Source organism: Pelophylax lessonae (genome assembly GCF_965119305.1).
Source record: "Pelophylax lessonae genome assembly, chromosome: 3".
NCBI lineage: Eukaryota > Metazoa > Chordata > Amphibia > Anura > Ranidae > Pelophylax > Pelophylax lessonae.
This window is the reverse complement of record NC_138770.1, coordinates 196,895,919-196,920,963: the sequence shown is the minus strand read 5'-3', so window position 1 is coordinate 196,920,963 and position 25,045 is coordinate 196,895,919. Positions and strand designations below refer to the sequence as shown.

At 45.9% G+C, this 25,045-nt stretch overlaps 1 protein-coding gene across 1 annotated transcript in view; it reads right to left on the bottom strand.

Annotated features, from left to right (window-relative positions):
- The window catches only part of GIGYF2 (GRB10 interacting GYF protein 2), a 615,584-nt gene that overhangs the window by 513,298 nt on the left and 77,241 nt on the right, over window positions 1-25,045 (bottom strand). The window contains exon 3 of the mRNA XM_082251280.1: window positions 8,710-8,839. Within this exon, the coding sequence (XP_082107406.1) occupies window positions 8,710-8,839 (130 nt within the window). The remainder of the gene's footprint in view (window positions 1-8,709; window positions 8,840-25,045) is intronic.

Here is a 25,045-nt window from a genome sequence, read left to right as displayed (position 1 = left end):
CTGAAACTGATGCTCGCGCCAATAATGGAGTGGCGTCTAACGCCGCATCACACACAAACTGTAACCCCTGTATCATTTGTTCCAACAAATCTGATACCGCCTGAGGGACCTCTTCTAAGTCCCGGCGTAACCACTTGGTCCATTCAGTTACAGTCTGCGAAACCAGACCAATAGCAATTATTGGTCTGAAAGCTGATCCAATCTAGGAAAACAAGGTGCGAGACATAGGTTCTATCTTGCGATCCACTGGATCTTTAAAAGACGGAGCGTCTTCTAAAGGAATAACCGTGGCTTTATTCAATCTAGCAATTGGTGAATCCACCACAGGTGGTTCTGTCCATTTCTTAATGAGGGTTTCCTCAACGGATAACGCCAGTTAATGAGTTTAGAAATAGCAGAGGTGCGTTTTGGCAGACTCCATTCCTCTTTGATTGGATTGCCAAAAACATTTGGGCAATGGAAAAACCTTCGCCATTTTCATGCGTTTTTTAGTCCCAAAAGGGATTGTTTCAGCTATTTCCGACGGAATACCCTGTAATCTTAAGGTTTCTTGAACAGATACAATGAGTGCGTTTACCAACGCTTCCTCTCGGGCTATGGCTGATGCCGAAACATCCTCCTCACTGTCTGAAGAGACAGTACCCGAGACACCAATCCCAAAAGAAGTACCTGCAACTGCAGAAATAGGCTCAGAGTCTGAATCCGAAGTTTCAGATAATAAGGGGTTAGGCGGGGGTCGCTTTCTTGCGCCCTGTCAATGACAAGCCACTTCCACCCGGGACACAAAAGTTTCCATAATAGCGGACAATGATTCAACCATCAGTGGGGTGCTGGAGGATCCTGCAGACACCTCGAGGGGATCCGGTGGAGATACATGAGTGGCAGGGTCCATGTTAATTCAGGACACCTCTGCCAGAAAAAACAAAAAACTTTCTTTTTTTTTTTTAAATAAAAAAAATACCTCTTTTTTTTATGTGTCTCCCCCTAGCGCAATAGCGCCCCTCAGAGTACCTGCTTCTCGATCCCCACAGAGAGAGAGAGGGACCCCCAAGGCTCACCACCCGATGCAGAGAAGTTTCCAACCAACTGCAGTCAGCGTCTGTCTTTTACAGACTGGAAAGAGCGGTGTTCGTTTTCCCGGGTAGAAGGACGTGGCTCCGCCCCCTGTGTACGCCTTCCGGCGTTCCCAGCTCTCCACGAGGTAGCTGGGCTCATCAAACATGGCCGCCCCCATACAGGAGACAATAGACTCCAAAAACATGGCGGCCGGCGTGACCTGAGGACATACATGCACCTGGTCTACGGCAAAATGGCGGCGGACCGCCGAAATCGTTTTTCCCAGCAAATCCACCTGCATCTCTGCTAAGTGGCGGTTTATCGATCTGCAGGAGGTACACTACAATTAAGGTAGGATTATACCTCCTATGTCTGCTGTAATACTACAGTCTGCTGGGTAGAGTGTTAGCTCTCAAACCAAGTCCACTTCCCACCAAACACATACTGTATTTACAAGGGGGACTTTTAGTGTCAGATATATACTGACCATGTATGGAGGGGCCCATAATTCATACTGCCTCATAACGAGGAAAAAAGGGAACGTTTACTCACCATACCGAACCGACAGGAACCCTCTCTTCACAATACCCTCTCCACCGGGACCACTCCGGACGCCTCGACTCTGTGGTTCCTGGCGTCCAAGCGAGACTTTTAACTCGCAAGGTCAGTCCCTCCAATGGGACTCCGTCGCGGCCGACCCAGCGCGGAGCTCTGGTCTGCACGCGCTCGTAGGCAGAAACCGGGGTGACCACTGGATCTCAACATCCAGCCCGTCGCCCGGCCCCGCATACTTACTTGAATGTGTCGCGGCCGACCAAGCGCAATGCAATGGTCTGCGCGCGCTCGTAGGCCGGCTGGGGTGACCACTAGTGTCGCCCAGTCCGGCGTTTTTGCTTGAAGATCTCACAGAAAAAAAACACTGGAGAAAACTACCTAAAAAATATTTTTTCTAAAGAAAAAATCTTGCCAGGACCAAAAAGATCCCAGCAAGGAACTTAGGTCCTTACTCCTGACTAGACAGAAAAAAATGGATTTTTGTAAAATCTTACCGTAAAATCCTTTTCTCTTAGCTCATTGACAGACGTAGTCCTCGGTGATACAGCACCTTCGGGTTATGTTGCCTCCACAGGAGCAGGACTAGACAGGAAATTAAAAAGCTCTGGCCACACCCTAGGGGCAGTCCCAGAGGGTATATCCTCTCTTTCTCTGCCTCAGCAAATCAGTTATGTGAAAAAGCAGTCTTTAGAGATTTTAACCCAACCCAACTCAAAAAACAGAGGGGCGGGGACTACGTCTGTCAATGAGCTAAGAGAAAAGGATTTTACGGTAAGATTTTACAAAAATCCATTTTTCTCTATCGCTCATTGACAGACGTAGTCCTCGGTGATACAGCACCTTCGGGACGTCCCAGAGCAGTATCACAAATGAGGGGTGGGAAAATGAAAATCAAATCCCAATCTAGAAGGCCCAACCGGTGCCAACTAGAAGTTTACAATGTTCATCCTTAATGATGAGACTCAACAAAAAAGAGAAATTTTTTTTTTTTTTTTTCTTCAAACAGAAAAAAACCCTCGAGGTAGACCACCGGTCTCCTCAAATTGCGGCCTGCAAAACCTTGCGGCCAAATGAGGCATCCGCCGATGCCGTCACATCAATTTTATAGAATTTTGTGAAGGTATGTACCGACGACCAGGTGGCTGCCTTACATACCTGGACCACTGACGCCTGATGGCGAAAGGCCCAGGAAGTACTGAGCGCTCGAGTGGAGTGCGCCCTAACAGGGAACGGAGGACTCTGACCCTTAATAGAATAAGCCTGTACCACCGTCTGTCTAATCCATTTGGCAATGGTCACGGCAGATGCAGGCAAACCCTTTCTGGGGCCATCCGTGATCACAAAAAGTGAATCCGTCTTACGGAATGATTCCGTAGCTTTCAGGTATACCCTGATTGCCCGAACCACATCTAAGGAATGCAACGCATGTTCCCGATGATGCTTGGGCTGAGGACACAAGGAAGGTAGTACAATATCTTCATTCAGATGAAAATCTGAAACCACCTTAGGAAGAAAAGATGGCTTAGGATGAAGTACTACCTTATCCCTATGAATCACTAGGTATGGGGACTGGCATGATAATGCAGCCAGTTCTGACACCCTGCGAGCAGAAGTGATAGCCACCAAGAAGGCCACCTTCTGGGATAAAGTAAGCAAGGGAATCTCCCTGATGTTTTCAAAGGGAGGTTTCTGTAGAACCGACAAAACCAAATTAAGATCCCAGGGCGGTAAGGGCGCGCGGACTGGTGGAGCCAGGTGCCGCACCCCCTGGATGAAATTCCGCACCAAGGACTTGGTAGCTAAAGGTTTCTGAAAGAAGATTGCTAATGCTGAAACTTGACCCTTGATGGTGCTCAAGGCTAGCTTCTGCTCAACCCCTTGTTGCAAAAAAGCCAATATTCGAGTCACCGAATAGGTACGTGGAGGAAATCCTAAAGATTCGCACCATGCAATATAAGTCTTCCATGTGTGATAATAGACCTTGCTGGAAGTCGCTTTCCTTGCTTTAATAAGGGTAGGAATGACTGAAGTAGACAAACCTCTGTCCTTCAGTACTTGGGTCTCAATGGCCAGGCCATTAAAACCAGCGACTGTAAAGCACGATGGTAAATTGGTCCTTGAGACCACAGACACTCCCTGAGACGAAGTTCCCACGGAACGTCTGCGACTAGCATGTCCAAGTCGGCCAGGCCGGCTTGACGAGGCCAGCCTAGAATTTCTAGGACCACTGGCGCTGATTGGATCTGAACCAGGCGTCCCTAGAGGTATCTGGCCCCGACCATCCAAGAAAGTCTGGTCGTTTTCTGTTCCCACACATTTATCAGATACCTGATTGTTATCAGGAAGGGTGATCTTTTCTGGTTGAACCTCAGGGACCGAAGTCACCCGACTAGAGGCTACTTGGCCTGTCTGGTCAACCAGATCCGATTCCTGTGAGGCATAGGGACTAATCTTAGGAAAAGGTAAAGGAAAAGATCTATTCAGGGAACGGTAACTACCGCTTCCTGTAGTACTAAAATGTTGGAAAGGAAGAATCGCACCGGTAGTAGTGGTTGATGCTCGATCTAATGTCCTGAATACCGGTGAAAACGTCCCCCCACCCTGAAACCGGGTGGGGGCGCACCTTCAGGCTGTGTACTCCTTTGCTTCGGGTTTGGCTGGGTTGGTCCTCTGTTTGTCCGACCAGCCCTTCTTGAACCCTCCTGGAGGAGTCTTGCCTTTCCCGCTTGTTCCAGCCGGGCGCCCTTTATGGGCGGTAAAGAAAGGTCCTCGCTTGTTGCGAGGTCCCTTAGCTTTAGCAGCCTGTGGCAAAAAAGTGCTCTTGCCCCCAGTGGCATCCTTAATGATTTCATCTAGGTTGGCCCCAAATAGACGATTCCCCTGAAAGGGGAGATTTGTCAAGGTCTTTTTGGAACCTAGGTCAGCTGACCAGCATTTTAACCACAGCACACGTCTGAGGATGACCGCTGACATAGATGCATGCCCTAATAGGGGAGTAGTGTCCAAGGCTGCGTCACAGATAAACTGTAGCCCTTGTATAATCTGTTCCATCAAATCAGATGTCTCCTGGGGAATATCTTTTCCCCTAAGGTCTTGGCGTACCATTCTCGCCCATTCCGTAAGTGTCTGGGAAACTAGACCAATAACAATTACTGGTCTAAATGCTGACCCTATCAGAGAGAAGATGGTGCGGGACTCTGCTTCCATCTTTCGATCCACCGGATCCTTAAAGGACGAAGTGTCCTCCACTGGGATAACCGTGGCTTTATTCAGCCTGGAAATAGGTGGATCCACCACTGGTGGTACCGTCCATTTCTTAATGATGGATTCCTCAAACGGATAGCGTCTAGCAATACGCTTGGAAATAGTAAAGGTACGTTTAGAATGCTCCCATTCTCCTTTAATCTTATTACCAAAACACTTGGGTACAGGAAAAACCTTCACCGTTTTGGTGGGTTTGTTAGTACCAAAGGGAATCTCTGTTTCAGTTGCCTCTGCCGGTGAAACCTCAAGTTTTAAGGTTTCCTGCACTGCCACAACTAGTGCGTCCACCAATGCTTCTTCCTGAATTATAGCGGGAGAAGAAACGTCCTCCTCACTGTCTGAGGGAGCTTTACCTGAGGTAACAGCCCTTGCAGAGGGACCTGCAACTGCAGTGACCATCTCTGAATCTGAGTCAGAGGTGTCAGATAATATAGGGGTAGGCGGGGGTCGCTTCCTTGACCCCCGTCCCTGACAGGCCGCCTCCACCCGAGCCACCATAGACTCCAAAATTGCTGTAAATGCCTCTACACTCTGTGCACCGGCGGGTCCCGTGGCCCCCTCGAGGGAAACAGGTGGGGGAATATGTGTGGCAGGGTCCATGATAATTCCAGTCACTTCCTGGATAATATAATTCAAAAATAAAAAACTTTTTTTTTTTTTTTTTTTTTCAGACCCCCAGCGCCACAAAAGCCCCTTAGTGTTACCTGCTAGGGATCCCTATCGATCGAGAGAGAGAGAGATAGACCCCCAGGCTCACCACTTGATGCTCAGAGTTTAACTGCAACAGGTTACAGCGCTGTCTTGACAAACAGGAAGTCTTTTGGCTGGCTGCCCAGGAAGAAAGGAGGCGGCTCCGCCCCTCTGCACGCCTTCCGGCGCCTCCCCTAGCTCCACGAGGTGTTTGGATCACCTCAAACATGGCCGCCCCCATGCTGGAGACACGAGGCTACGCCAAAATGGCGGCTCGTGCGATCCAGCAAAAAAAATGGCGGCGGCCTGTACTGAATAGCGGTGTGCTGCAGGGCACACAACACTCTCTCTGCATGGGGATTTGGCGTGGTTGGCGGTACCGGCCCTGGCGGACCGCATGGCCATTCGGGAGGCCTGCTTATAGCTGGAGATCTGATTTAGGAAGGCAGTCTACATGTCCGTGGCTTCTGACTGGTAGGTACCTTATTCTTATCACAGTAAGATTCCCAGAATGCCACTGATTACAATCTTTTAAACATGTATACAATTAGATTGTTAGCTCCCAAACCAAGCCTCCTGGCTGTTTGCACATAAAATCACACTCAAAGTAGGGGGATCTGTGTCATGTTATAGGATAGAGGGGGACTCTATCTTACCATACAGAGAGGGGCCTGCGTTCACCACAAGACCCGTCAGGGGAAAAGGGGGAACATACTACTCACCATACCGGAACCAGGCGGGCACCAACTCCTGACAGTACCCCTCTCCACCGGGGCGGGAGGGCTGTCGACCGGTATGGACGCCGTGACTCATGGTCTTTGGCGTTTCAGCGAGACGTTTAACTCGCGGGGTCAGTCCCTTAATGGGACTTTGTCGCGGCCGACCCAGCGCGGAGCTATGGCCTGCACGCGCTCGTAGGCTGAACTGGGGTGACCACCGGATCTCAACATCCAGCCCGTCGCCCAGTTCAGCTTTCTTGCTTGAAGATCTCACAGGAACACTGGAGAAAAAAAGCTGTCTAAAAAATCTTTTAAGAAAAAAATCTTGCCAGGACCGAAGATCCCAGCAAGGTATCTAGGTCCTTACTCCTAACTAGACAGAAAATAACTGATTTGCTGAGGCAGAGAGAGAGAGGATATACCCTCTGGGACTGCCCCTAGGGTGTGGCCAGAGCTTTTTAATTTCCTGTCTAGTCCTGCTCCTGTGGAGGCAACATAACCCGAAGGTGCTGTATCACCGAGGACTACGTCTGTCAATGAGCGATAGAGAAAAACTGATTCTCTGTAGCAGACAGGAAGAGGATATACCCTCTGGGACTGCCCCTAGGGTGGAGCCAGAACGTTTTTTCTTTCTGCCTAGTCCTACTCCTGTAGAGGGCAGCATAACCCAGTTCTTGTGAATCAAGAAGACTACGTCTGTCAATGAGCGACAGAGAAATCTTTTTGTATCTAAATCCGGCTTTAAACTTCTCCACAACAGTATCTTGGACCTGCCTGGTGTGTTCCTTGTTCTTCATGATGCTCTCTGCGCTTTAAACGGACCTCTGAGACTATTACAGTGCAGAAGCATTTATACGGAGACTTGATTACACACAGATGGATTCTATTTATCATCATCAGTCATTTAGGTCAACATTGGATCATTCAGAGATCCTCACTGAACTTCTGGAGAGAGTTTGCTGCACTGAAAGTAAAGGGGCTGAATAATTTTGCACGCCCAATTTTTCAGTTTATTTGTTAAAGTTTGAAATATCCAATAAATTTAGTTCCACTTCATGATTGTGTCCCACTTGTTGATTCTTCACAAAAAATTAATTTTATATCTTTAGGTTTGAAGCCTGAAATGTGGCAAAAGGTCGCAAAGTTCAAGGGGGCCGAATACTTTCGCAAGGCACTGTATGTGTATGGAACAGCAAGTGGTAATGAAGTTTCTTGTGAAAACCTGCCGATATCCGGATTAGACTTCAAGCAAATAACAGTGATAAGACACTCAGTAAGACATTTGAATGATGTAAATGTATCAAAGATTGCCATTCGTCCTTCAGTGAAGATTCAGCACGTGGAAAACCTGATCCTGGATAATCGATGTATAACCTGTAGTGAAATTGAACAAGGAACAAATCTTTCTGATGAGAAAGTGAAGCAAGCTGTCCTAGGATGGTTCAGGCGTAATGAAAAATCATTCCACGCTGAAGCTTTCCAGGCATTAAACGTTGGGATAAGTGTAAAAATGTAGCAGGAGAGTATGTCAAAAATTAAAAGCAGTTTTCACTCCTTGAAATTTGTTATTTTATTATATAAATGCAAAAGTCCCAGTTTGACTTGAACACCCCTCATATATTGCAAGGATTTTTAAACTTTGTTGCAGAGTTCTACCTCTTGCTCTGCAGAAAATTTATTTTCTGTTGCAGAGGATGCCTAAATTCCAACTTAGATCTTAGTGCAAACGTCTTAGAAAATCAGTGAGCCAATCACACAAGCAGAAACTGACATTTATGGGGGACTTCAGAACAGCAATGTTATATGGATCCCGACCAGTTTGCAATATTGAAATAGTCTGGTGCGCTAAAATAAATAAATTATTAATTAATAATTTATTTCCTTTTATTTCAGACCACATTTGGTTGCAGCACTTTTTACTTTATCAGCGCACCCTTTATACACTTTTAAGTTTGCAATATTGCATTTTACAGAAAATTATAGCGCTGCTGCTTGAAAAGGAAAGGCAATTTTTAATTATATACAATTTCAATATGGCTTGTGTAGCAATTGCATATGCTGTATTTTTGTAATTTTTTCCTAACAAAAGTGGTTACCCTTTAAATACTTGAAATCAGATAGCAAGATGGTCAGCAATGACAGGTAGGTGACTGGCAATTGCAGAATGAGTAGCAGAAAGTGCAGCCAATATGTTTCTCTAGGCAAGCTTTCCCTCAATGAACTTCTAATGGAAAAGTATTGCTATAAGAATTAAACTCAAGGATCACCTGCAGGTTAAATCTGGTTTTGTAGAGGCAAAAAATAAAAAAAAATAAAATTATTTCTGTGCCAACTACTTTATTTCTGTCTTTGGGCAGGTAAAGTTAGCAAGAAATGTATATTAACCACAGAATGAAATGCAAGAAAAATGAAACATACTGCTTACCTTATTGTCCTTTACATAAAGTGCAAGCATCTCTTCCCGGCCGTACCGATAATCTGCAAGTTTGTACTTTGGCAATGCTGGGGAGAGTGGTGGGGAAGTAACAGAACCCCCGCTGGACAGAGCCCTCAGCCTGCAATAAGCAAGAAACACAATTACAATGCAACTGCCTTGTAATAAGGTTTGATTAGCTACTATGTTAATGAGTAAAATACTCAATGAAGCTCCCTGCCTTCTGCAGGGTAGTTAGTACAGGTGTTAGAAAGGGGTAGGAGCAGTTTTAGGATTAGATGTCAACCCGGAAATTACGCTTTAAGCTAACAAGCTTTTGAAGTGTACTTCCACTTTTACAGTAAAATTTGAGAAACCCTCTCGCACTACAATCAAAGATAATCTTCCGGTACTACCCCAAGGGACATCTGATCTACCTTCTCAGCCATAAGATTATGACAAAGAGGAACAGAGATGAGATGACACAAGCTGATCACACCATAAAAGGTGGTGCTAGGGGGCTTGCCAAAACACCAAATATTCAGATGGCAAGTGATGTCTTCATAAATAGGTTGTTCCATATGCAACCATATACCTTGCTAAACTACAGTTGTTAGCCCAGAGCAATACCTCTTACTCCTGCTGCAGTGTTGCTTGACAGGAACGAGCGACATCTCCACAAACCCTCAACTACCTGATTATGTTTGTGCCACAACAAATCTGTAGCTTGACAACTTTAGAGAGATCACAGTCTACAGAAAGTCTGGATTCCATGAATGTGCCATCCATCTACGTGTGCGTCCTGCTTCTTTTACAACCCCTACTTAAATGCTCCTAGGCAAAGTCTTTTTTCTGCCCTGTCAGTATTCTCCATCAGTGATCTGTTTGCAGGAAACCTATTACTGGTGAAACTATTTCTCACGTCAAAAGGAGGCAATATAACCCTAAATTTCACTCAACATATACATCATACTCTTGCAGAGTTACCATTCTGGTCTTTATTGCCATAGGCTTTTTTCTGCAGACAAATCAAGACAGATGTCATGGGCAAATTTATTTTCTTACATTGAGTGACAAACAGCCTGCTTTGTGTACTAGCATATATATATATATATATATATATATATATATAAATTTCCCTTCTAAACACTTCTTCAATCCAAATACCTGGCACACACGTAACGTTTTTCATTCAACTAAAAAAAAAAAAAAGGAAGAAGGTTGCTGTACATACTATGCAATGTTAGTCCGGTGATCTCACTGCTGTGCTAGTGTGTTCCGGTAGGGAACAAATGTCAGCATGACGGGTCCATTCCTCTTTGGCCAGACAGTGACCGCGTACATAATCTGCCTTCTCAAATGCCAACTCCACGGATGTGAGCAGCAGAGAGGGCTGCACAGTGTTTCTCATCTCAAGATGATCAGACTTGCTTTAATGAAGACTGTTAACTCCTGAAAACCCCCCCCTTTGGTGGTTGCTATTGACCACAGTTGTGGCGTTGTCCCACTGTACCCTTATCAGGCAACTGTGAAAAAAGGGGTTCCAGTGATTTAGAACTAGTTTTATTGCTCTGAGCACCAAGATGTTGATGCTTTGCTTCGTTGGGTGACCATGTGCCCTGAACTGTGTAGGATTGGAACACTCGTCAGCCTCAGAGAACCTCACTGAGAAATGTCCCTTAGATCTTGATATCAACAATGAGATCTTCGAGAGAATTTCATTTTCTGGAAGATAGATGTTGGCCTAGGCTATGTCCTAAATGAGGCCCAAAGTATTCAGGCAAAAGGAAGGTTTGAGAGCAAACTTTTCAAAGTTAATTACCCAAGCAAAGGCCAGAAGCATCTGAATAGTACTTTAGAGGTTTGCAAATAGTTAAAGACGGTCATCTTGGATGCCCCAAGTTCTTAAGAGGGAAAGAAGAGATGTAAGAACCTTTGTGAATACTCTGGAAGCAGAGGATAGGCCAAAAGAAAGTAAAGCAAATTGTAAAATTGGAAGTCGTCTCCCACTGCGAAGCGTAGAAGACGCTAGTGAGACGGGTAAATTGAAAAAAAAAAAAAAAGATGTATATCAGCCAATCAGGAGGGAGAGCCTCCGGTCTCGTGCACATCGCTGGATTGAGATCAGGCTTAAGTATTGGGGGGGGGGGGGGATAATACACCAGATCTAAGAATGCATGAAGGTAAAACACCTTCAGTCTTTACAACCATTTAAGAAAGCATTTAGAAAAAGTAAATGAACGGAAGAGAAATCCAAATCCAATCAATATTTGATGCGACCACCCTTTGCCTTCAAAAAGAAAAAAAAAAAAAATCAATTTTTCTAGCTACACTTGCACACAATTTTTGAAGGAACTGGGCAGGTAGGTTGTTCCAAACATCTTGGAGAACTAACCACAGATCTGTGGCTGTAGACTGCCCTAAATACTCCTGTCTCTTCATGTTTATTTACTTTCAAATATTTTGTTAAATTGATAAAAATACTCAACTTTAAGTCCCCGTTCACATGCAGGCGACGTTACTTCCAGGGGCAACCTCCGAGGTCGCGGTGCGAGCAGCGCGCCGCGACCTCGGAGCGGCCGCCACGGACTTCATAACATTGAAGTCTATGGCGATCGCCTCCTGGTCGCCCCAAAGAAGCTCCGGACCCTTTTTCTAAGTCGGAGCGACTTGTGTCGCTCCTATTAGAACGGGTCCGCAGCTTCCCTATGGAAGGCGACCTGCGGCGACCTGTGAGGCGACCAGTTCGCCTCACAGGTCGCCTTAGTGTGAACGGGGCTTTAACACCTCTATTTCTTAAAGCATTCTTAATTGGAAAACATTTTTTTTCACACCTGCCTAACACTTTTGCACTGTACCGTATACGGAAATTTGATTTGAATATTCGTTTTATAAAAAAAAATTTTCATTCTAGGATTGTTTTATCAGCACTTCACATTATTTATGGTTTAAGGTTTGGATTAGGCCTCATGTACACTGCTGCTGATAAAACGGACATTTAAGAGCAGTTGGGTGCAATTTTCAGCAGCCCGGGAACTCTCCGCTAGGTTATCTTATCCGTCCATGTACACCGAGTAGTTTATCCTGAGTAGTTTATCCTCGTTCACAGGCAGTTGAGTTTAGTGGCATTTTTTTGAAAGCAAAAAAAAATGCGTTCAGACGGAAGTTTATTGGCATTTAAAATGCCAAATGCTTGTAACAGCATGCAAACGCATCTAATGTTTATAAGCATTTCATTTATAGGTGTTTTTAATGGGGTTACATTTCGGACCTTTTTACAATGTAAAAAGGTTTAGATGCACACGCCGCTAGACGAGCATAAAAGAGTAAAGTTTTCTGTCAGCAGAAAGTTTACACATTCTCTTCTACAGGCACAGTAAGCTGACCGAGATGGAAGTGTCAACTACCACATTTTAGTGAACTATTTTTTTCACTGGCAATTATTCTGGAGGCGAGAAAGTCTTTTCAGGGTTAACCAAATTCGTCATAGTCTATCCTATTTGTTCATGAATCGAGAATGTCTTTTTTGACTTAGCAGGTCTCTTAGGGGGCATGAGGAGACCGAAAAGCATTAAGTGGGGACAATGGCAATTCAAAAAAGTTGTGAAGCTGTGTAAAATCTACATAAACAAAAGAATGCAATGATTTGCAAATCTTGAACCAGTTATTTTATTCACAATATAAATATATAAAATTGTTTAAACTGAGAAAATGTAATCAGGAAAAAAAATAAACAGGGTAACAAAAAGCTGGTAAAGTACAACCCCAATTCCAACAAAGTTGGGACAGGACCATGTATTCCATAGTGTAGCATCTCCTCTTAACACTGTAAACGTCTGGGAATTGAGACCAGTTTTGCTGGCGTTTTGGGAGAGGAATGTGCATATTCTTGCCTGCTCATACAGTGGGAATAGAAAAGAATCACCTCCCCTGCCCCTTTTAAAAAAAAATAACATGCTGTTGCTTTGTAGCCTGAAATGAAGACAGACACAGTTTTTATTTTATCCAGCTGTATTTTTAGAAGTGCAACTTCTAACAACCATGGGAAAGATAAAATCTTAATTCAGAAACAAAATCACTGAGTTGGAGAAAGGATCACCCCCCCCCCCTCCCCCTAGTGTATTTTGTTAAACCACCTTTTCCTTTAATTACATCCTTTATTTAGTCTGTTTGGATATGCCTCTACTAATCTTTGCGATAGATCTTTTGACAAAGGAGGGACACAGAGTTTCACCTCATTAACAAAACAAAGTTGTCTATTTTCTAGGGCTTTAAATCTCTAGATCTTTAAAGCGCAACATGTCACTTTATACATAAATTATAATGATCCAGGTTGAACAATATGAATAGTATGTGCCATACTGGTGCAATCTATCCAGAAGATGGAAATCACTGTAGCAGGCATAGACTAATATAGCAATTGCTGCTAGCTTCTGGGTCCCATGCGGAGTGACTGTACTGCTGCCTACTGCAGGAGGTCCCCGGTTCAGCTTAGGAGTCCTTCAGAAAACACACTATTTATTTATTTTTTTCAAAGATGGCAATGTGTTCCCTGATCGGATGAGGCGAGATGAAAATGGTATCAACTCTGCCCTCACTTCCCCAATTGGTGAACACTAAGCATTCATTGAGGGGGAAAAAAAAAAAAAGAAAAAAGTGATCCCTGAATGAGCAGCCCTTCAGCTTTGCACCCCCCGAAGCTAGTCAAGATCACTGTAGAAGAGGTGCCTACAATAGTGATTTCCAGCTTCCAGGGGGCTCTCACAAGTTTAGCACATTTAAACTTACACTGGTCCAGCTAAAAATTACCTTGCCTACCGATTGTGAATTCTTGCTGCCGCAATGGGCTAGGCCTAACCACTCTATCTCAAGTGTATCAGATCTTGCTGAGGGAGTGATACCCACTCCCACCTCCATTTCTTGTGAAATGGGAACAGGAACTATAGGTTGAGTCGGATGACACGGACTGGGACAAAAACAATGGCACTTGCATACAAGCTTGTCTATCTCTTCCTTTGTACAAGAACGCAATTACTGTATTATTTCTAGGTTATATTGCTTCCCACACTCTGGCATAGGATAGATATTTCCATCTCAGATACATGTTGGCGATGTTTGTAGGCTCCTGGCAGTAGAACTCCTATTTGGGATACATTCCCAAAAATTATCCCATTTTAGGATAAAATCTTATGCTTACATGATAAACTGGCGGGAGATATATTCCCAAATAAACCCAAGATTACAGTGTTATCAATGCTGTCAGGTACCTTTAAACAGATTAAAAAGAGCTCAATTCATTATTTCCTTACAGCGGCCCGTTCTTTAATCGCCAGGCATTGGCAGAGGGCTGAGACACCCTCCTTGGCTGTAAGGGCTTGTGAAATGGCTCAGGCAGCGTGGAACGAATGATTGCATGGGATAATGAGAAGTCTTAATCATACAATCTAATCTGAATGGCATGGTCTCATTTACGATATTCCTCTGAGTTTTAAGTCTTTGCTGCGGTTAAGGTCTAGGATTTCAGATGTTTTCTGTTTTCAGGAGCCTCCCATGGGTAATACTTGACCTCAACACCCCCCCCCCCCCCTTTACCCCCGCTCTTTTTCTCACTTTCCTGTTCCAAATACCCTTTTCTATTAGTTTTCAGTGATAGCTGGCTGCATTACCTATTTAATCCGATGATTCTGTCAATATTTCATTAAATGCCTTAGAGGTATTTACTGAATCCTCTGTCTACCGTGTTAACAGAGTTTTCCAATGGTTATGTTCCTGAACTCGATTGGTTGAAATTAACCATTTTACCAATGTGATAACCTTGATAGCTATGCCATTTAGATGGAGATTTCTACCTATGGTTACATTTAGTTTTGTGCCCAAGTGTCCAATTTGATTTGATATATTGTCAGAACTAGAGACATTTATGTTTTTTCTACATGCTCTGTACGGTTTGAAAACGTTTAATAAAAAATGAATTAACATATAAAATGACTATACCTGGAATATTTAACCATTTAAGGCATTGTGTTCAAATACAGTTTACAAGTTTTAAAGTTATGCTACATGAACATGTAACATAGGTGTTAACCAATTTTTGTGACAAAAGTGGAAAAACACTTTGAAGCTAGCACCAGCATGCACATACTATGTCTAGTGCACTGAAGCATACCCAAAAGCCAGAGAGCTTTAAAATGGAGCTAGCACTAAAATACAGGATCCACCTATATGGCTGGCAGCCTCCCAGTACATAATTTCAAATTGATATAATAAAGCAACACATAAAAACCTTGGGGGGGGGGGAAGCACTATCATAAAATACCTACCTTACAGAATCTTCTCATGTGATATGGGGGAAAAGCAAATGATCCATAAACCAGCAAGAATCCACTACAGTACAATGGGGCATCTTGTGACCTGGGATCCTGAGGTTTTCCCAAGATCTATAATTGAGGGCCAGTAAAGTCAGCAGCAGACAATGGCTAGAACCCTGGGAGTATTTATTTTGTAGTGAAATCCAAAAAATAGGTCCATAGTAGGGCTTTAACTAACGATTAGTTTCATAATCGATTAGTTGGCCGATTATTATTAATCGGATAATCTTAAAGAAAATAGCAGGGTGCAATTTAGTGAATATGTACATTTTTTTTAAAAAAAGGCAATTTATTCTTAAATATTTATTTGCAGAGGTAAATACAAATAACCAACTATATGTTAGGGAGCAAAATCTCTAATCCACTCGAAGAATAACAGACAGAAGAGATATATACACTATTAGAGGTCGATAATGGTAAAGATCATCAGACAGATCAAACTTTTTATTTAAACACTTGCCGACCGCCACACACAGATTTACTGCAGCAGGGAGGCTTGGCTGCGCATAATCACGTAGCTCTACGTGGTCCCACTGTGATTAGATACAGCAGGAGCCAGACTGCGGGAGGAACGGGTTCGATCACCGCCGACCTCCCGCGATCTTCAGGGAAACTGACAGGAAACTGACTGCCTATGTAAGCAGGTGGCACTTCTGTCAAGAAAGGCACAGTGAGATCGTGTGTCTCACCGATCTCTGTGTGCCTTTCACAGAGCCCCCCCAAGTTAGTAAGCACAATTAGGCTCACACTTAACCCCTTCCCTGCCAGTGTCATTTATACAGTAACAGTGCATATTTGGCACTGATCACTGTATTGGTGTCACTGGTCCCCAAAAAGTATTACTTCATGTCAGATTTGTCCGCCGCTATGTTGCGCAGTCCTGCTAAAAAACGCTAATCGCCGCCATTACTAACAAAAACAAAAAAAAATAAAATACAAAACTCTATCCCATAGTTTGCAAACACTAGAACTTTTGCGCAAACCAATATATGCTTTTTGGGATTTTTTTTACCAAAAATATGTAGCAGAATACAAATTGACCTAAACTGATTCGAAAAAAATTTGATTTTTTTTTGCTGTTTGACGACGAGACTGACCGTTCTCTTTCAGGGGTGAATTTTTGTTTTGGGGTAAGCTCCTGTTGGAATGGTTGAGCTTCTGTTGCCCTGTTGGTTACGTTTTTAAGCCTTGTTGAAACGTTAACAGTTGTTGGTTGCGTTCTTCCCACTCCTCATGCCTACCCTGCTATGGGACGTCCCATTAGTGAAGAAACTTTCAGAGCTGTGTCTGTGAGAGGACCTAAGAGATAATTAAATTTTTGTAAGAACTTACCCTAAAATTCTTTTCTCTAAATCCTCTGACAGACACAGCTCTGGAAGTTTCTTGACTGATGGGTTATGTGTGCCCTCTCCAGGAGTAGCTAGGCAGTGAAAGCTTTCACTAGGCATGCCTTTTAGGGGCCGTCCTATCCACATGACCCCAGACACACCAGCTCATAGAATCAGATTCGTACTAAAGTAGTGAAAGAGAACACAACCAACCCCAATATAAAGGGGTGGGAGCTGCGTCTGTCAGAGGGGTCTTACAAAAATCGGATTTTTGTAAGATCTTACCGTAAAATCCTTTTCTCTTAGCTCATTGACAGACGTAGTCTTCTTGATTCACAAGAACTGGGTTATGTTGTCTCCGCAGGAGTAGGACTAGGCAGAAAAGAAAAAACGTTCTGGCTCCACCCTAGGGGCAGTCCCAGAGGGTATATCCTCCCTCTCTCTGCTACAAGGCATCAGTTCTGTCACAAAGCAGCAACAGAGAATTTAACCCAACCCAACTCAATGATAGAGGGGCGGGTACTACGTCTGTCAATGAGCTAAGAGAAAAGGATTTTACGGTAAGATCTTACAAAAATCCGATTTTCTCTGTCGCTCATTGACAGACGTAGTCTTCTTGATTCACAAGAACTGGGACATCCAGAAGCAGTGCCACAAATGAGGGGTGGGATTGACAGAAATCAAAATCCAATCTAGAAGGCCCAACCGGTGCCAAACTAGAAGTTTTAAAGGCTCATTATAAACAAAGAATGAGACTCAAACAAAAATTCCAACGGAAAAAAAACCCTCGAGGTAGACCACTGGTCTCCTCAAATGGCGGCCTGCAAAACCTTGCGGCCAAACGAGGCATCAGACGATGCCATTACATCAACTTTATAATGTTTTGTAAAGGTATGCACCGACGACCAGGTAGCCGCCTTGCACACCTGGACCACTGACGCCTGATGGCGAAAGGCCCATGACGCACTAAGTGCCCGAGTGGAGTGCGCCTTAACAGGGAACGGGGGCTCCCGACCCTTAATAGAATAAGCCTGTACCACCGTCTGTCTGATCCATTTGGAAATAGTCGCGGCAGATGCAGGCAACCCCTTTTTGGGTCCATCCGGGATCACAAAAAGTGAATCAGTCTTGCGAAACGAGTCTGTCGTTTTCAAGTATACCCTGATCGCCCGGACCACATCCAAGGAGTGTAAAGCAAACTCCCGAGGATGACTGGGCTTAGGACACAGGGAAGGTAATACAATTTCTTCATTCAGATGAAATTCTGAAACCACTTTTGGTAGGAAGGATGGATTCGGACGAAGAACCACCTTATCTCTATGAACCACCAGATATGGGGAACGACAAGATAATGCGGCCAGTTCTGACACCCTGCGTGCAGAAGTGATAGCCACCAAGAAGGCCACCTTCTGGGACAACGTAGGTAAAGGAATCTCCCTAATATCTTCAAAGGGAGGTTTCTGAAGAACCGACAATACTAAATTAAGATCCCAGGGTGGTAACGGCGAGCGCACTGGCGGAGCCAGATGTCGCACCCCCTGGATGAAATTCCGCACCAAGGAATGAGTAGCCAAAGGCTTCTGAAAGAAGATAGCTAATGCTGAGACCTGACCCTTGATAGTGCTCAAGGCCAGTTTCTGCTCAACCCCTTGTTGCAGAAAAGCTAATATTCAACTAACCGAATAAGACCGTGGACGGAACCCCAGAGGTTCACACCATGCAATGTAGGACTTCCATGATGATAAATCTTTCTGGAAGTCGCTTTCCTTGCTTTAACTAGAGTAGGAATAACTGAAGCTGACAATCCCTTGTCCTTAAGCACCTGGGTCTCAATAGCCAGGCCGTTAAAGCCAGCGATTGTAAAGCAGGATGGAAGATCGGTCCCTGAGACAGTAGGTCCTCCCTGAGAGGAAGTCTCCACGGGACGTCCGCCACCAGTCTGACCAAGTCGGCGTACCACGCTCGGCGAGGCCAGTCCGGAGCTACCAGGATTACTGGAATTCCTTCCTCCTCTATCCTGCGAAGAAGTCTTGGCAGTAACCCGAAAGGAGGGAAGGCATACATTAGCTGGTATTGCCCCCACGGGGCGATCAGTGCGTCTGCGGTCTCTGCTAGAGGATCGCGGGAGCGAGCCACGAATCTCTGTACTTTCCTGTTGAATCGTGATGCCAACAGATCCACATCCGGGGTGCCCCAACGTAGGCACAACTGGTGGAAGACTTCTGGATGGAGGGACCATTCCCCCTGATCCAGAGTCTGACGGCTGAGATAATCTGCCTGCCAATTTTCCACCCCCGGAATGAACACCGCAGAGATCGCTGGAACAAATCGTTCCGCCCAGCGAAGAATGCAAGCCACTTCCTTGGCCGCTCGGACACTCTTGGTGCCCCCCTGGTGATTGACATAAGCCACGGCCGTGGCGTTGTCCGACTGGATCCGAACCGGGCTGCCCTGGAGCTGCTCGGTCCAGTGAATCAGACAAAGTCTGATCGCTCTCAGTTCCAATACATTTATCGGCAACCTGGATTCTTCCGGGGACCAAAGTCCCTGGACAGATAACTGACCGAGAATTCCTCCCCATCCGGATAGACTGGCATCTGTGGTCACTATCGTCCAATATATTGGCAAAAATGACTTTCCCTGGCTGAGCATCTGAGACCGAAGCCACCAGACCAGAGACTCTCTGGTCTGTTTGCTCAATCGGATCCGATTGTCCAGGGATTACGGATTCCGATTCCATCTGAGAAGAATCTCTTGCTGAAGAATTCGGGTATGGGACTGGGCAAATGGGACTGCTTCGAAGGAAGCCACCATCAACCCCAGAACCCTCATGCAAGTTCGAAGAGAAGACCAGCTGTTGGATAGTAACAACTGGACTGCTGATTGAATCTTCCGGAGTTTCCCTACCGGAAGGAAAACTCTTGTTCTGACTGTGTCTAGAATTAGACCCAGATATTCGAGCCTCTGGGTGGGAACCAGAAATGACTTTTGCTGGTTCACCAGCCACCCGAATTCCTGTAAAGAAATATAGTAATTTCTATGTTTTGTAGCAGGGTCTGAGGAGACTCTGCATGAAGCAGGAGATCGTCTAGGTAACCTAGAATCGATATGCCTCTTTGGCGCAGTAGTGCCAGCATTGGGGCCAACACCTTCGTGAAGACCCGAGGAGCCGTGGCGAGACCGAAAGGTAACGCCACAAACTGATAGTGGTTCTCTTCTACGGAAAAGCGTAGAAACCGCTGATGTCCTGCGAAAATGGGAATGTGAAGATAGGCGTCCTTGATGTCTATGGACGCTAGGACATCCCCTGGATGCAGGAAGGCTGCTACTGTGCGAATGGATTCCATCTTGAATTTTCTTATGTTGAGAAAGGAATTGAGTGCCCTTAAGTCCAGAATTGGACGCACTTTGCCCTCTTTCCTGGGTATTGTAAATAGGTTTGAATAAAACCCCTGAAAACGTTCTGTCCAAGGAACGTGGACTACCACTCCTTGTTGTAGTAAATCCGTGACTGCTCTCCGTAGATCTTCTAGACGATCCGGGGATAGTCGGATATTGGAAGGGAAGAATCGCGCCGGTGGGAGAGATCGAAACTCGATCTTGTACCCTGACCTTATGACTTCGCAAACCCACTTGTCCGGGATTCTGGAAAGCCATGGATCCGGGAACCGGCGAAAACGTCCCCCCACCCCAGTTATGGGTGGGGGCGCACCTTCAGGCTTTGGACGATTTATCTTCAGGTCTGGAGGGGGCGGGCTTTTGCTTGCCCGACCAACGTCCCCTGAAGCCTCCTGAAGGAGCTTTGGAGGATTTAATTTTTTCACCCGCGGGACGAAAAAACTTTTTGTGAGCAGAGAAAGAAAGCCCTGGTCTTTGACGAGGTCCTTTACCTTTAACATTTTGCGGTAAAAAGGTGCTCTTTCCTCCCGTGAGATCCTTAATGATCTCATCTAAGTTGGCTCCAAATAGACGCTCTCCTAAAAAGGGGATATTAGCCAATGCTTTTTTGGAACCTTGGTCGGCTAACCAACCTTTTAGCCACAGTGTACGCCTGAGAACCACTGCTGAAACTGATGCTCGCGCCAATAATGGAGTGGCGTCTAACGCCGCATCACACACAAACTGTAACCCCTGTATCATTTGTTCCAACAAATCTGATACCGCCTGAGGGACTTCTTCTAAGTCCCGGCGCAACCACTTGGTCCATTCAGTTACAGTCTGCGAAACCAGTCCAATAGCAATTATTGGTCTGAAAGCTGATCCAATCAAGGAAAACATGGTGCGAGACATAGCTTCTATCTTGCGATCCACTGGATCTTTAAAAGACGGAGCGTCTTCTAAAGGAATAACCGTGGCTTTATTCAATCTAGCAATTGGTGTATCCACCACAGGTGGTTCTGTCCATTTCTTAATGAGGGTTTCCTTAAATGGATAACGCCTGTTAATGCGTTTAGAAATAGCAGAAGTGCGTTTTGGCAGACTCCATTCTTCTTTGATTGGATTGCCAAAACATTTGGGCAATGGAAAAACCTTCGCTACTTTGATGCGTTTTTTAGTCCCAAAGGGGATTTCAGTTTCAGCTATTTCCGACGGAATACCCTGTAATCTTAAGGTTTCTTGAACAGATACAATGAGTGCGTTTACCAACGCTTCCTCTCGGGCTATGGCTGATGCCGAAACATCCTCCTCACTGTCTGAAGAGACAGTACCCGAGACACCAATCCCAGATGAAATACCTGCAACTGCAGAAATAGGCTCAGATTCTGAATCCGAAGTTTCAGATAATAAGGGGTTAGGCGGGGGTCGCTTTCTTGCGCCCTGTCCCTGACAAGCCACTTCCACCTGGGACACAAAAGTTTCCATAATAGCTGACAATGATTCAACCGTCAGTGGGGTGCTGGAGGATCCTGCAGACACCTCGAGGGGATCCGGTGGAGATACATGAGTGGCAGGGTCCATGTTAATTCAGGACACCTCTGCCAGAAAAAACAAAAAACTTTTTTTTTTTTTTTTTTTTTATGTGTATCCCCCTAGCGCAATAGCGCCCTCAGAGTACCTGCTTCTCGATCCCCACAGAGAGAGAGAGAGGGACCCCCAAGGCTCACCAACCGATGCAGTGAAGTTTCCAACCAACTGCAGTCAGCGTCTGTCTTTTACAGACTGGAAAGAGCTGTGTTAGTTTTCCCGGGTAGAAGGACGTGGCTCCGCCCCCTGTGTACGCCTTCCGGCGTTCCCAGCTCTCCACGAGGTAGCTGGGCTCATCAAACATGGCCGCCCCCATACAGGAGACAATAGACTCCAAAAACATGGCGGCCGGCGTGACCTGAGGACATTCATGCACCCGGTCTACTGCAAAATGGCGGCGGACTGCCGAAATCGTTTTTTCCAGCACATCCACCTGCATCTCTGCTAAATGGCGGTTTATCGATCTGCAGGAGGTACACTACAATTAAGGTAGGATTATACCGCCTATGTCTGCTGTAATACTACAGTCTGCTGGGTAGAGTGTTAGCTCTCAAACCAAGTCCACTTCCCACCAAACACATGCTGTATTTACAAGGGGGACTTTTAGTGTCAGACAGATACTGACCATGTATGGAGGGGCCCATAATTCATACTGCCTCATAACGAGGAAAAAAGGGAACGTTTACTTACCATACCGAACCGACAGGCACCCTCTCTTCACAATACCCTCTCCACCGGGGTGGGGGGTTGTGGACCACTCCGGACGCCTCGACTCTCTGGTTCCTGGCGTCCAAGCGAGACTTTTAACTCGCAAGGTCAGTCCCTCCAATGGGACTCCATCGCGGCCGACCCAGCGCGGAGCTCTGGTCTGCACGCGCTCGTAGGCAGAAACCGGGGTGACCACTGGATCTCAACATCCAGCCTGTCGCCCGGCCCCGCATACTTACTTGAATGTGTCGCGGCCGACCAAGCGCAATGCAATGGTCTGCGTGCGCTCGTAGGCCGGCTGGGGTGACCACTGGTGTCGCCCAGTCCGGCGTATTTGCTTGAAGATCTCACAGGAAAAAACACTGGAGAAAAACTACCTAAAAAATATTTTTTTCTAAAAAAAAAAAAATCTTGCCAGGACCAGAGATCCCAGCAAGGAACTTAGGTCCTTACTCCTGACTAGACAGAAAAAAACTGATGCCTTGTAGCAGAGAGAGGGAGGATATACCCTCTGGGACTGCCCCTAGGGTGGAGCCAGAACGTTTTTTCTTTTCTGCCTAGTCCTACTCCTGCGGAGACAACATAACCCAGTTCTTGTGAATCAAGAAGACTACGTCTGTCAATGAGCGACAGAGAAAATTCAATTTTCTCTTGCGTCCTCAGACAGACACAGCTCTGGAAGTTTCTTCACTAATGAGACGTCCCATAGCAGTGTAGGCATGAGGGGTGGGAAGAACGCAACCAACTGTTAACGTTTCAACAAGGCTAAAAAACGTAGCCAACAGGTCAACAGAAGCTCAACCTTTCTAACAGAAGCTTACCCCAAAACAAAAATTCACCCCTGAAAGAGAACACTCAGTCTCATCAAACAGCAGCCTGCAAAACCTTGCGGCCAAAGGAGGCATCCGAGGATGTCATCAAATCAATCTTGTAGAATTTTGTAAAAGTGTATATAGACAACCAGGTCGCCACTTTACATACCTGAGCCACAGAGGCTTGATGGCGAAAAGCCCAAGAGGCACTCAGCGCTCTAGTAGAAAGCGTCCTCACAGGGAAAGGAGGAACCTGACACTTCAATGAATAGGCCTGAATAGTCTGTCTGGTCCATTTTGATATGGTTGCAGCAGACGCAGCTGAACCCTTACGAGACCCCTCAGGAAGGACAAACGGGGAATCAGAGGTCCTAAAGGATTCCGTGGCTGACAGGTAAACCCTGATTGCCTGAACCACATCCAGCGAATGCAGGGCAAATTCTCTAGGATGCTTGGGCTTCGCAAAGAGTGAAGGCAACACAATATCCTCATTCAGGTTGAAAGCCGGCACCACCTTGGGGAGAAAAGATTGGTTAGGTCTTAGAATCCCTATGAACGACAAGATAAGGTGAATGGCAGGACAGAGCCGCCAATTCAGACACCCTGATAGCTACCAGAAAGGCAACTTTGAGACAACAAAGGCAGAGAATTTTCTCTAATATTTTCAAAGGGAGGTCGTTGTAGAATGGACAAAACCAAGTTCAGATCCCACGGAGGTAAAGGGGACCTCCTTGGCAGAGCTAGATGATGCACTCCATGAATAATGGTGCGAATTAAGGAGTTAGTCGCCAAGGGGCGTTGGAAATAAATGGCTAAGGCCGACACCTGACCTTTAATCGCGCCTAGAGCCAACCGTTGCTCCACTCCTTTCTGCAAGAAAGTCAAGACCCTCGCCACCGAAAAGGAACGAGGATGCAACCCTTGCAACTCACACCAGGCAATATACATCTTCTAAGTACGATGATAAATTTTCCTGGAAATAAACTTCCTAGCTCTCAACAAGGTAGGAATCACAACAGAGACCTCTGTCTCTCAACACCTGGCCTTCAACCACCAAGCCGTTAAAGCCAGCGACTGTAAAGCAGGATGGAAGATCAGTCCTTGAGACAGCAGATCTCTCAGAGGCAGCTGCCATGGAGGCTCGACGGCAATCCTCACCACGTCTGCGGAACCAAGACCGGCACTGTCTCCACCGGCAATCTGCGAAGGAACCGAGAGAACAGTTGCAGCTGAGGAAAGGCATAGATCAGCCGATAACGGCTCCAAGGCACCACCAGTGCTCGTCCGCGGCATTGGCCAGAGGATCTTGAGCCCTGGCCACAAACCGCTCTACTTTTCTGTTTAGACAAGATGCAAAACAGATCCACCTCTGGAGTTCCCCATCGGGCAAACAGGAGGCGAACGACCTCCAGATGCAGGGACCATTCCCCCTGATCCAGAGAGTCCGACGACTCAGGAAATCCATCTGCCAGTTCTCCATCCCTGGAATGTGAACTGCAGAAAGGAGCTGGAACATGCACCTTGGCCCAGGTCAGAATCTCGGCCACTTCCTTGGCCGCTCGAGCACTCTTGGTGCCCCCTTGGTGATTGATGTAAGCCACCACCATGGCATTGTCGGTTTGAACTCGAACCGGGAGACCCTGTAACCGAGGTGCCCAATGGAGCAGGTAGAGCTTGAGTTTCAGGACATTGATCGGTAGAGACGACGCCACTGTCGACCTCGTTCCTTGGATACAAAGAGTGTCCAATACTCCACCCCAGCCCGTCAGGCTGGCATTCGTGGTGATCACTATCCACAACAGCGGCAGAAAGGACCTGCCCTGGCTCAGAGCGGGCAACAGAAGCCACGAGAGCTCTGACCGCGTGAGATGGCTCCGACAAATCATCTTGTCCAAAGACTGCGGATCCTTGTTCCACTTGGCAAGAATGTCTGTTTGCAGAGGTCTCTTATGAAATCTGGCAAATAGGACCGCCTCGAAGGCCGATACCATCAGCCCCAGAGCCCTCAGACAGGTCCACAGAGAGGAGAGATCTTTGTCCTTCAGGATCCTGATCTCGCCCTGCAAGGTCTGGAGCTTTTCCTCCAGGAGAAAGACCCTCGCTTGCGGAGTCTAAGATCATGCCCACATAATTCAGTCGTACTGACGAAGTCAGCGCAGATTTCAGG